This window comes from Echiichthys vipera, assembly GCF_963691815.1.
Source record: "Echiichthys vipera genome assembly, chromosome: 6".
Lineage (NCBI taxonomy): Eukaryota > Metazoa > Chordata > Actinopteri > Perciformes > Trachinidae > Echiichthys > Echiichthys vipera.
The window spans coordinates 32,908,941-32,922,987 of NC_139831.1; the positions used below are offsets into that span (position 1 = coordinate 32,908,941).

General features: G+C 42.3%; 1 protein-coding gene across 1 annotated transcript; it reads right to left on the reverse strand.

Annotated features, from left to right (window-relative positions):
* Positions 1-1,969: 1,969 nt before the first annotated feature.
* rab33ba (RAB33B, member RAS oncogene family a) lies at positions 1,970-9,808 on the reverse strand. Its single transcript, XM_083915516.1, has 2 exons — positions 9,255-9,808; positions 1,970-7,234 (listed from the first exon to the last, which is right to left on the reverse strand). The coding sequence occupies exons 1-2, from the start codon at positions 9,468-9,470 to the stop codon at positions 6,734-6,736; spliced, it is 717 nt and encodes a 238-aa protein (XP_083771642.1). The 5' UTR covers positions 9,471-9,808; the 3' UTR covers positions 1,970-6,733.
* Positions 9,809-14,047: the final 4,239 nt, after the last annotated feature.

Genomic DNA, 14,047 nt, shown 5'->3' on the forward strand with positions numbered 1-14,047 from the left:
CTGTATTAACTGCCATAACATATGTCATATTCACATTACTATAGATATTATTATTGTTACTGTAAGTGTGTCTGTCTTTGTCTTTGTGTCCGTCTTTGTCTCTCTCTGCCTATCTGTCCGTCTTTTCTCTCTTTCGCTCTCCTTCTCTTTCTCCCCAACCGGTGCAGACAGATGTCCGTCTTCCACAGAGCTGGGTCTGTCTGACGTTCCTGCCTGTTATAGGGAAGGTTTTCGTTGCCACCGTACTCTACGGGGGAATTGTTGGGTCTATGTAAATCATAAATAAGTCATAGAGTGTGGTCTTTACCTAGTTTGTAAAGTGTCCTGAGATAACTTTTGTTATGATTTGGCACTATAAATAAAATTGAATTGAATTGAATTGAAAACTTTCCTCAAGCCCAGAAACTTTTATTGGTGAATGCGTTAAGCGAGCAATTCTCATTGGAATGAAGACACCGTCCCGCAGTCCCACATCCAGGTCTGATAATACATCCATGGTTAGACCAGTTGTGCCAGTAGGAAGCTAGGACTGGACAGTCACAGTTGGAAGGAAGGGTTTAGCAGACAGTCATTTCACATAAAGATTTCTGTATTGAGGACATGCTGTGGACTATCGTATTGTGCACTGTATTGCTGTCAGATAAGAAACATGTTGGTGCTCTAATGTTTTGTTTTCACCAACCAAATCCTTTTGATTATTCTGAGTTTCTGTCTTTTCCACTTTGCAGAAAAGAGTTTGTGATTGTGTACTTTTGTGCATGTTGCAGGAGACGCTGGTTCCTCAGTGTGACCCTGGCGACACTGAGATGGTTTGTACATGGCAAGGTAAGAGCTGATGTGCACTCAGTGCCTTTCCATGCAGTTTACAAACCTGATTATATTCAGGTTAAGGGCATACTCCGGTTTCTCAAACACCATTTAAACACCGTACCCCTGGTAAAACCAGAGCTCTCTAACCCCGGGTAACAGCCCAAGAGAACTCCTTCAGTACCTGATTATTCCTGCATGTAAACAGCATTCCCAGGTTACTATCTGGTTTCTTTTCTGCTCCGTGGGTAAGATCTCCCCCTCCCCACTCCACTGCAGTGGCTTTAGACCCAGAAATAGAATAAACCAGGAAGCAACGGCGCTGAAAACGTGAAAAAACTTCACCATGGCAACTAACATCAGGATCAAGAAGTCCTGTTTCTGTGGTAATTCTGTCCAAAAGTCGGACGCTTGTGATTTTGACAAAGGTGAAGCAGAAAAAAAGCAGTATTCAGTCCAGTTGTATGTAGCATAGCACCACCTACTGTGCTGTTACTCCGAAATTTTCCCATTCAACCCCGTCTCATGTAAACGAGGGGATCTTCATTAATCTGATTGTTCCCTTATTTTCAGGTGACTGCTGTGCATGTAAACGCACTGTGTGTCATCTTTAGACTAATCCCTGCCTGTGGCTGCTGCTGATACGACTGTTGTAATGTACTGTCCAGCAGGAGGTGACGACAGGATTTTCAATTCTCCGGCTCAGTCCGCTGACCGGGGTGTCACTGAGGAAGAAGAGGCTGCCTCCAAACTGCCTCCATATAGCAGACTGACCTGACACATCCAAATTACAGACTGGTACTGCACATTCCGGAGAAGAGGGCTGGATGGATTATATTCCCTTTACGCTGTGCCTACACATTTTTTCATGGTTATGGATGGATGGAAGGAACCTAAAGAGTCAGCTGAAGACGTCACGTGTGTGCTCTCCATTAGACTTAGCACTTTGAGCTGTGGTGGTGTCTTTAGTTCCTCTTTGAGCCACCCAACTCATTTAAACCTTGCCAAAGCTGAATACCTAATGAATGCTGTATGAAATTGAGCTTTAAATTCAAGGCATTTTATGTGTATTTAATCAATAAAACCTGACTGAGTTGTTTGAGCAGTTTCGTCAAGTGCTGTTAAAGAGAAATGACCACATTTTTTTAAATGTTCCTGGTAGTTTATTGCAAGGTTAAACATGACAAAACCATTGCAACTCCTTGTCCCCAGAAGTTTCATTCATCAGTCACTTTGTGAATTGATGCCATTCTGTAGTTAAGATTTTTTCTTTTTCGGCATTATCAATGCGATACAGTAGCATTTTTGTTCATGGCTGAAGTGAAGAAAAGTGGACGGGCTTTTGTATCAAAAACAATGGACACTTTAAAGTATAACTTCGGTAAAATTGTACCCCACAGTCCTTTTCAGCATGCACATACATTTTTTTGGGTGATCACCTGTTAACAGAGAAATCTCAGACGGTCGCTAACAGCCATACATGGCTAACGATGGTAGCTTGGGGCAGGGCGCTAAACAATCCAAGATGTCTCTTTTAACCACCAATACTGCTCAAAATAACACCGCACCTCTGCAGTAGCATGAGAAGAGTCCCTACACAGAATTTGAACCTCATTAGAACTGAACTCCAGTGCACTGGGTAATCCACTTGTATGGACTGCCTCTCAATATGGATGTATCCGCCTTCTAAGGCTTGTAGCATTGTGAAACAATCTTCTTTTTTCTGTGTAGGGACTCTTCTCATGCTGCTGCAGAGGTTTGCTGTAATTTTGAGCAGTATTAGTGGTTAAAAAAGTTGTTTGAATGCCTTCACTTTACTGCTCCAAGCTAATCCCTGTTAGCCACGTCCGACCGTTGGCGACTCTCCGGGCTTTCTTTATAAAGAGGCGATCACCCAAAAAACTTGTCTCTATGGCTTTTTTGAAGTATATTCATGCCAAAAAAAGACCATGGGGTCCATTTTCGTCAGAGTTAGACTTAGAACAGAAGAACGCAGCAACCAAATGTACAACAATCAAACACCCACATGATGTCTTCCACTGCTGTTACCCTGATGACGAGCTAGCACAGCCTGTGTCTGAGTGTCTCCGAGTCCTGAGAGAAGGTGAACATTAATGCAGAGGAGCCACAGGACCGGCTGCAGCCACAACTAAACTAAGACACAGCTGTGTGTCTCATATGGACTCATCATGCTTTAAGGAGGATTACACAGCTTTTATCATTGGATGGTGGCTGTGAAGTGTTGAATATTGTCTAAAGCTTACATACAGGAGAAGTGATGCTACAGGCATCCATGTACACGCCTGTACCATCACATACCTACACAATTATAGTCGAGCTGTTGTTTGGTCTATAAATTGGTGAAGGGTGTGGATCAGTGTTTCCCAGAGCCCACGATTACGTCCTCAAATGTCCACAACAACTCAGATATTCAGTTTACTGTCGTAGAGGAGGAAAGAAAGAAGAAAGTATTCACATTTGAGAAGCTGCAATCAGACAATTATATTTCTTAAAGAAAATTACTCAGGGCGATGAATCAACGATCAAAATAGTATGTGATTCACTCGTGGTTGCAGCTCTACTTTCCCCTTGTTCACCAATCTTTTCTATGTTGCAGCTAACATACTTTTCTGTCGAAATTACATTTCCAGATTCCTCATAGGTTCCCTTTGTATCCTTTATGATGAAATCCAGGCTTCACTGCCACATCACTCACATAAGTCAGAGTGAGGAGCTGTTTTTGCCCACAGTCAGACCATGCTTTCTTTGACTATCCAGACTTCACTCAGCTTAGTAATAGCACACATTTACATGGACAAGTCTCGACGATTCAAAACCTCCTGAAGCTTCCCACTGCACTTGAGGTAATATCAAAGACAGAGTGATTGAGTATTCCCTTATGATTCTAGGCAAAGAAGTGTGAAATCTGGATACGATTACTTCAGGGTATTCCCTTATGTTGTTCTTCGCCGTTATGAAAACTCCATATTTTTACCACTAATCAACTGCTAAATTTCAGCGAGCACACGCTGCAAACAACATTTACATTTAACAAAAATCAAGGTTTCCAATCTTTGGATGTAAACAGACTTAAAGGTACCCTCAGCAGTGTTTACCACGAGTAGCAGCCCAGGTGTTTTTCAGAGCTCTGCTAGCATGTGCACACTGGTGATACAATACACACCCACCGATGGAAAGTTGTTGGTTTCACATTATTTAAAGTATTTCCTATGCAGAAGGAAAGGCATTCAACAGGTAGGTAACGTTTATGAAAATCTGTTTTTGCCATATTTGCTGAACCTGTCACTATATCTGACAGCATTACATGCTTCTGTGAAAACATCATGTACCTCTGCTTCCACCTTATGCTCCGAATGTCATCTGCAAGATTCCACCACACCCAAAGGATAACAACCAATCAGAGCAGGGGAGTCTGACACTGTCAATAACTGTGAACTCTGATCAAACTGAATTTAGGCAGCACTGATCAAATATGAATCAAGATTCTGTTACTGTGTTACATTTCTCACATAAAGTTTTGTCAGAAACATATCGTCCTCCATTCGGCTCGATCCCCAGCTCCCCCGTTCTGCATGTCGAAGTGTCCTTGGGCAAGACACTGATCCCTGAATTGCTCCCGTGCTGCGCATCGGTGTGTAAATGTGTGTGAATGGTTAGATTAGATGGTATGTAGATGTCCACTGCCATCAGTGTGAATGTCTGTGTGAATGGGTGAATGTGACAAACACTGTGAAAGCGCCTTGAGTAGTCAGAAGACTAGAAAGGCGCTATAGAAGTACAAGTCCATTTACCATATTTAAGTTAATGTTTAGCTGCAAAATTAGAACATTTGTCCAGCCGGTGGTTGGGGCTTGGTTTTGGTGCGACTCGGTCCCAAACTTTCTAATTTTACAGCTTAACAGTTAAACACTTTGTGAGAAATATGCAACACAGCAACAGAATTTTGAGTCATATTTGATCAGCGCTGGCTAATTTCAGTTTGTTCAGAGTTCAGAGCAGTTATTGACACTGTGTCAAAGACTGCTCTGAATGGTTGTTTTAGGATGGTTGGCAGGTGGAGACTGAGGTACATGTTTCACAGATTCTCTGTCTCATGTACTTCTGTCAGGATTCGGGTTGCAAAATTCTATGAATGTTAACTTTGCATGGGAATTTATGGGACTAAACCTGGAATTTACAAAATTGAAGGTTGGCTCTTAACAGGGATTTCAAATATAGTTGTGGAAAATATATTTTAGCATAATCAATAATACTTTAATAATCCCAGGGGGAAATTGTTTTTCAAAGGCTGGAGTATAACCAGGCAGCATGCACACTATAATCATACTATACATGCATTCAATCTATAATCTTGACTAAAACAACCAGATTTTGTGCAAGTACATAGCACACTGCTGACTGCAGGGGTACTGAGGCACTGTGCATTTCTCCATCACGCGCACAGATCTAGAACCCTGGACAATTGGACACTTTTTTTGATCCCAGAGCTCAAATGTTTGAGCTTTGGACTACATCAAATTTCCAAATATTTCCAAAATTCCCCTGCTTGGTTGAATCTGTAGAATCTTTATTAAAAGCTATATATATATATATATATATATATGTATATATATATTTTTTTTTAAATCCACCAACGGGGCGTTTTGAGGGGTACAGATCGAAAGGATTTCTTTTCCAAATAAAAAAAACATATTTAGTCTGAATTAATATTTTAAATGTTTGACGGGTTTGACAATGACTCTCTGTCATTGGCATTGGGTGTTGCTGGTTGCCAGGGTTGTCTGTTGTTGGGTGCAGCTACTGTAGGCTGGCACTGGGTGAAATGGAGTTTGCCAATCCTGCAGCTGCTTCGAAGCCTCAGTGAAGGGGGCGTTATTTGTCCCAGCAGCTGAGTGAGCGGAGACGGGCAAAAACCAGAGTCAATATAGGCCAAGCATTCACTTCATGGACTGAGAGAAAGGAGAGAAACGCCATTCAAACACACAACCAAATGGCTACGTTTCTCCTTGATTGCTAACATCACTTTCATCTTTATTTAGCTGGAATGGCTAACGCTAACGGCTAACGGTAAAAGTCAGTCAAACTCCTCAAATACTTGTTTTTATGGTGTGATTTGCTGGCAAACAGGCTCAAACAGACTCTGGTCTCCTGTAGCTACTGGGCCGGGTCTGACGAACCTGGCAACCTGAGTGCTGCAATTATTTTTTGTTGTTGCGACGACGATCTGAGACACTAGAGGGTGGTGTTCTGCTCAATATTCAACCTTTAACTTCCGTTCCTGGAAAGTTAGAAGCCCCTTTGCAACCCTAGTCAAGATACAGTAACAGTTTCAGCAAATATGACAACTTATTTTTGTAAAAGTTACTTACTTCAACATTAAGAGAACTGTGTCTGTTTACAAGTAAACAGCAGAGTACCTACTTAAAAACAAATAGATTGTATCATATGTGTTCTGCATGAAGAAATTACATTCAGTTCTCCATCATATCATTGTAAAGAGACAGATTTCTATGGTATCCCTCAGCTATTAATGCTAGTGTGTGTGTGTGTGTGTGTGTGTGCATGTTGTCTGTCACCACAGAGCCCGTGAAGATAAGTGAACAGAAACTTCAGCAGTGCATGCTCTGGACTTCAATCAAAAGTGGAGAAGTGATTTAGGATCCCATTTTTGGCCCCTTGTTCAGGATAATTCCTGAACCAACAACACATTTTGGCATTCTCAAACAACAATTGTACTGTAAATAAACCACTTAGATATTTATATGGTTAAGCACGGGCATGTTTCCTCTTCTAATGGAGGAATTCATCTACGTATTTGTGCTGACTGTGAAGCCATGTAGCCACATCCATTTGAACTCTCTAGACCTCCACTCTTTCCTCTGGGTTTTGTCTCCATGTCTCTCCCTCAGCAGCTGCCGCAGCCCCAGCTCCTGGACCCGTCTCCCCCATCATCCCTCCCCCTGCTCAGGTTGATTGTAGCCCCTGCTTCCCCAGGAGGCTGGCTCAAGACCAGAGGCTTCTGAGACTTCAGCTTGTGGGCCACCGTCATGAAAATAGCCTCCACGTGGTCACTGTTTCCTCCGCCATAGTTTCCATCTCCCTGGCTATTTGGGTTCTTTGCAGACGTCTCAAACAGGGGCATGGAGTGGGCGTCGGCAAACTGTTGCGCTACGTCTGTGCCCACTTGGACGGAGTCTTGAAGGTCGCACTTGTTTCCGACTAGGATCCTGGGTACCTCTGTGCCCAGAGCGTGCTGCTTGCACTCCTCAATCCAGGCTGGGAGACTACGGAAGCTGGCGGCGTTGGTCACATCGTAGACAAAGACTACGGCATGCACGTTGCGGTAGTAGTGCTGCACCATGGACTTCCTGAAGCGCTCCTGACCTGCAGTGTCCCACAGCTGGATCTGCAGGGGGACAGTTTTGAAATGAATCAAATCCCATTAAAATGCCCAAACAAAATGTATTTATGCTCCGAGGAGCCTGATTCCACTGCAAAATGTGGAATTCCATTCTGGCTCTGGGGGTGCTGAATGTCAGAGCGTACTCACACTGTCCTCCCGGGCCGCGACCCGGACTTTAGGGTACTTGTCCCCCCTTCCAGGGCCGGCCAATGCTTCTTGCTGTCCATACGCCATCACGCCGTAACACACCAACATGAATCTTTCACCGCCATTGTTGTTGTTGTTAAATGTCCGCGCATTTTGGGCGGTTTTGGCCGCGGCCAAAAGGACAGTGTGAGTAGGCTCTGATTTGACGTATAGATGCTTGGTTTCTCCCAATAAACCATGATAAATATGGGTTTAAATATAATAATATTATAAATTATTAATAAATACTGTTGCTAAAAATGTGAAAATAACTCATGTGCTTTTGATTCGTCTCCTTAGTGTGCAGGAATAACCCCCTCCCCCTGGTAGACTAAGTTGTTCTATCCAGGATCCAGCAGTGACGTGCAGTGAGGGTTGGGGTTGGGGAGGCACTGACTCACAAGTCAGATTTACAAACATACAGTAGGATGCCAATAGGATAGGATAATAGGAGATAATAGGAGAGAATAGGATGCTGAAAACCATTTTAAAACACCAGTACAACTGTATATTGCAGTATATCTGACCTTTACTGTAAATGACTATATATTGCAGCATATCTTACCTTTACTGTAAATGACTGTATATTGGAGTATATCTTACCTTTACTGACTGAAAGTCCAGCTTTGAAAAATGTTAGTTTAGAAATCAAATCGTCCATTTTCAGGGTGAGAAATGACAGCTTGTCTCTAAGCTCTACAGCGTCGCACAGCTCACTTCTGTGTTTAATTTTTGCACACAGGTCAGAGTTCACCGTGATCTGGCTGCAGGCTATCAGGCCGCTCACTATCGCCGCCTGCCTTGAGGCAGAGGTACTGCCTGCCTCAAGCCAAGCATTTCCCCTGTGGATTTATGTCGTATCAATAAGATGTAAATATTACACACATACGTAAAATACATTACTGAACACCATGGGAAAGAAGACGTATGCTTTTATTACATAAAAGTGTCCTCAACCATCATATTGGAAACATAAACAGAAATGGGAACAAGCACGCGCAGAGGGCACGCGCTCAATCCAGTTTGTGAGTGATTGCGCAATCTGGAGGGAGGCACGGCTGTCCGTGCCTCACCTCTCCTCTCCGAAGAGACTCCGTTTATTTAAATAGGAAACACAGAATTTTCTGCGATTTTTACTATAAAAACAGTCAAAATACATTAAGAACCACACCAAAATCACAGTCCAGAGGACAAATATTAATACTTGTGTTATTTTATTATTTCGTTTCTTTTTCCTCTCATGATGACAGGGGAGGCACAGCCTCACCTGCCTCCCCTGACCGCACGTCACTGGGATCCAGCACCGTCAGAGCGCATCTTCGCTGGGCTTTAAATCTATCTGGGCGTCAGAAATACAACAGTCTGCTCCTGTTTAATGTTTAGCATCATTTACTTTGACTATTTTTCCATTTGTTGTTTTTCATTATAGACGTTCAGTCTGACACAGCGCCGTGAAAGTGAAACTAAAATTCTAAATATACCATCACAACAAGCACTTTTATTATGATGCTCCTCAGTAACCCTCTGCCTGACACGTGTGACAGCGCAGCGCTGGGCTCAAGTGCACTCACGCTGTCTGCTTCATGTCCATGGCTCCACCCCAGATCAGAGGGTTTTTCATGAGCAAAAAAAAAAAACAACTGATTGGACGATTAGTCTACTACGGGCAAGACGTGACCAATCAGATTAGAGAACTCAAATACTTGATTTATTCTGAAATATTTTTTATTTATAATTTAATACTACAATATCCACTGTTGTTGTAACCTCTGCTGTACGAGCATGTTTTTTAAATAACCAAGGCACTTCAACAAAAACCTGTGTCTGCAGTGCAAACCTTGATTTTCTCGCAGTCAATCTCGACCAGCCTCTCCCTGAAGTCCACCCCGATCGTGGCCTCAGTCTTGTCGGGGAACTTCCCGGCACAGAAGCGGTAGGTGAGGCAGGTCTTTCCCACACCCGAGTCCCCGATCACGATGATTTTAAAGATGCGGGTCCTCGGCGGCGGAAGAGTCGAGCCGGAAAATTCAACCGACGACCCGCTCTCCGCCATATCAGGGCGACGGGCTGGAGGGAGCGCGTGGTTCAGCAGCGGCCCCTGCTCTCAGCTCTTCTTCGGGAGCACGGTGCGTCAACGCGAGAACTGCTGCCTTTCTTTGTCCACACTCAACACGTGAATAATCCTCAACATGTATTCGACGTTCAGAAATGCTCAGTACACATACAGCATGTGTCTGTCAAACAGGAGCACCACAGTAAACACTCCCAGGCCTCGGCTGTGAAGCCACGTACATGTTGTCCGAGGAAGTGTTTTCTCGCGAGATCCATTTGTGCAACATTCACTGTCCCGTGGGAAAGAATGTAAGGTCGAGCTTCGTAAAAGATATGTACATACCATACACTGTATAAAAGATGGACGGAGCTTCTGGGTCTAAAAAGCGAAGCCAGAACTATAACGTTGATGGAAGCTAATAGACTATATAAAGAGCATTGTAAAAACCTCTATCTTTTTGTTCTTGTCTTATTACAGTACTCTACATGTTAATGTTCAATTTCATACCAGATCTGCACCATAAAAACATTAACAAACTTATGGTAAGACATTCAGAAGAACTTTTATTGGATATTCAAATTGGAATTCATTGTATTGTCCATGGAAACCATGTACAGATAATACTTAAATGTGGACAAAAGAATGTAATAATTGACTTAGTGCAAAACTTACACTCAAGCGTAACTATGTAAAAATACATGAAGTAAATACAAAAGGTATGCAGTACCTCTCAATCATGATAAAGGTGGGCTGTCAATAGACAACTTTGCACAATGAAAGGTAGTTGAATCTCCAGTGCAAGAACATTAACAAGTTACAGTATGAGAAACATGGAAAACACCAATATTAAATGTTATCTTTTATAAGTAACTTTTGGTGCAGTAGTCTGTACATACAGTACAATGAGGACAGTCCAAAGCCTAGATAAAGGAGTAAAAGCTACCTTTACAATAACAGTGAGCACAGTACAACAGTATGTATGTTGGTTGTAATGCATAGTTGAAAAGGGGATTGGTCCATAAGCAGTAGAGTTAAGGTACATTAAGTCCAGGGGCTATTACTCTTCTTGAGTTCTAGCATGTGACAGTTTATTGGTGGCAGGCTCACAGCCTGGAAAGCAAACTGTTCTGAAGTCTGTTCATGTTTCCAGTTTCTTTTGGTCACTGAGAAAGGCACAAAAAAAGCAATACGGCAGACCATTTGAATGTAAACATGCCAAAGTAACAACTTGTCTCGAACTGTTAGTAACTAATAATGAAAAACTGTCAACTGCACAAACTCTAACATTGATAAACTATAATTTGTTACAGCTCCATCTCTCATAGGGGGAGAGCGGGTCACAAACTATGGGGCAGAAAGAATGGGGTGGTGAAAGTGGGAAGAGTGGATGTAGGGAAGGAGGAAAAGCATAGCTTGTACGACTGAACAGTGTCATGGCAACAAATGTATATTTAAAAAAAATGCTTAACAAGTTTAACATTCCTCACGAGGCATCGAGGACTATCGATTATGTTCAGGGCCTAAATATAATCAATTAAAACTTGACTTCAACAGCTAACACTCTGTCAGACATGGATATTTCGCTGTTGTGGAAGTAGAGCTTTAATAGAATCAGCAAAACGGTTTAAAAAATATATTTTGGGGTGAAATGAACTCCATCTCACAGAAATAACCCAGGAGTGTCAAATGTAATTGAGGGTGATGTACTAAGCTGCCACTTAAACAATGAACATACAGTATGTAGCCACAACACTGTTCTTAAAACTTCCCACCTGCATCTCTGTGTGATGCCAGAGAAGATGACCTTCAGTGATGGATACTGCAGGTGGATGTGGTGCAGGTATTCCCTCGTATCTACAACTAGTTTGAAGCATGACACAGATCCCAGGTCATTCCCACCACAATAGATGAGGAGGACAGCTGGGACTGCTCTTCCACCCAGGGACTGATGAAAAAATAGCAGAAGGCTCTTCCACTTCAGACCGCCCCAGCCAAACCAGAGGATCCTGGATGCAAAAATCCAAGATGGTGACCTTCAGAAAGCCAGACTCCAAGTTTAAAAACAGAGGTTTACGTCACTGTAGCTCTCAGCTGAAATGCAAGTTAAAAACGATAAACCGTCTTAAAAATGTACTCTGTAAAATTTTCATAAAGTTAACTGTCCGTTAAGTTTCTCTCTATCAAAGAGTGAGTTGAAACATTGGTGATTGATCAGATGACCCACTAATGAAAACACTTGTGAGTATTCCAATCTGTGTTAGAGACTGAGTCAGAATGGACCCAGATCAAACCAGAGCAGTGTGAGAAACTAGTGATGTCCTGTGGGTGCAGATGTGCTGAAGTCATTCAAACCTGAGGCCTCTACACTTCCTGTTCATTTTTGAATCCTAGAGAAGAAAACATTGTTGAAATCTTCTCTTCTGACACAATGATAACTGTTCTCTGATTTTGATCACTGTTTTTTTCACTAAATAAAAGGTTTTTGTTAAAGTGCTTTGGTTATTTAAAAAACATGCTGGTACAGAGGTATAGACATGTCGTGGCTTCCTTCTGTGTTGGGTCTAAAAGCTTAAAGCACTTAAGACGCTTTAAATGGGACATTTCCAGCACGTTCTCCTTTTGTGTGTTCTTGTTTACTCACGTTTGCATTGCACTGGGTTCTTGTCAGTCTGAATTGATGTTGAATGGCTTCAGTCATCCAAAATAAAACATTCAACGAAAAACAGGCCTTTACAACATTCTAACTCAACTCAAAACAAAGGAGGCAAAACTCAAATAAAATGAGAAACAAACTTCGCCTTTTGGCTCAAGATGAGCCACCATATCAAACGGGTGAGAGCTGTGTCGGGTGTGTGCGCACCTGTCTCCTATCTAATTAACTGGAGCACTGTGGGAAGTTCAGTCCTGCGCCGGCGTGGCCTACAGGACACCACTAGGTGGCAGCATTTACACCAATTCAATTCAATTCAATTCAATTTTATTTATAGTGCCAAATCATAACGGAAGTTATCTCAGGACACTTTACAAACTAGGTAAAGACCACACTCTATGATAAACAAAGACCCAACAATTCCCCCTTAGAGTACGGTGGCAACGAAAACCTTCCCTATTACAGACAGGAACGTCAGACAGACCCAGCTCTGTGGAGGACGGACATCTGTCTGCACCGGTTGGGGAGGAAGAAAAGGAGAGAGAAAGAGAGAAAAGACGGACAGATGGACAGAGAGAGACAAAGACGGACACAAAGACAGAGACAGACACACTTACAGTAACTATAATAATATCTATAGTAATGTGAATATGACTTATATGTTATGGCAGTTAATACAGCAGAATAGTAGAAACAAGCACAGCTAAGGTTATAGATTATAATAGTAAGAGGAAGCGTCATGCAGGACCACGGCAGCAGGCACCACCACGATCAGCAGAGACCTGAGAGACGACAAAGCACAAACAACTCCGGGGGAAGAAGTTGAATTAGTAACATGCATTGATGAGACATGAATGATACAAACAGAGAGGAGAGAAGCTCAGAGAATCTGGAAAAGTATTTTCCCCCGGCAGACTAGGCCTATAGCAGCATCATTAAGCAGAACAAAATCAGTTTAAAAATAACAACATAACTAAGGGCTCGTAAGCCCTAGCTGTAATCTTTATCAAAAAGGAAAGTTTTAAGTTTACTCTTAAATACGGGGACAGTGTCTGCCTCCCGGTTAACACTTGGGAGTTGGTTCCACAGTAGAGGAGCTTGGTAGCTGAAGTCTCTGCCTCCCATTCTACTTTTGGAGACTCTAGGAATGACAAGTAGCCCTGCGTTCTCAGAACGCAGAGATCTAGTCGGGTAATACGGTACTATAAGCTCTTTAAGATACGACGGAGCCTGACCAATAAGAGCTTTGTAGGTAAGGAGAAGGATTTTAAATTCTATTCTAGATTTTAAAGGTAGCCAGTGCAAAGAAGCTAATACAGGAGAAATATGTTCTCTTCGATTTGTTTTAGTTAGTACACGAGCTGCAGCACCAAAATAAAGAGAAACTATAACACGGCTCTAACAAGCCACAGCGGATATCACGTTCTGAACAATAAAAAAGAACAGTATTTTAGAATAAATCAAGAATTAATAATTAGTACTCTAATTCTTATCTCCACTGTATATTCTGGCTCTTTTGAAGCTGACGCACTTACTTAATACCAGCTCTTGTGGTTTGTACCGTAACTGCTGAGTGCACTTATTGGAACTCAATGATGAGAAAGTCGCTGACTTTCCCAAAGACTGTACTCTACAACATGCTTCACTGCATTTGTTACATTTGTCATCTGTATTGAATTTCATGAATAATAATGTTAATAATGTCCTCAGTACTCTTTTTTTGCTTTTTATTTTTTTTATGTCAGACAGGCATCTGGCAAAAGTGCAGTTCAAAACGTGCATGTCATCGTTTCAGCAACTTAGGGCATTCCCATAGGCAACAGTGTGATCACATGGACTTTGGGCTCGTGCCGTTAGGACTGTTGACTGCTGTTAGGTGTTAGCATGACCCATACGGACTGCCGATTTGCTTGAGCCAATACAGCTT

Bases quoted from the DNA above. Each gene is read 5' to 3' on its own strand.
- rab33ba (XM_083915516.1), bottom strand. From the start codon at position 9,470: ATGGCGGAGAGCGGGTCGTCGGTTGAATTTTCCGGCTCGACTCTTCCG. The intron at 7,235-9,254 runs GTTTGCACTGCA...GTCCCCCTGCAG, and splicing joins TTGACTGCGAGAAAATCAAG to ATCCAGCTGTGGGACACTGC.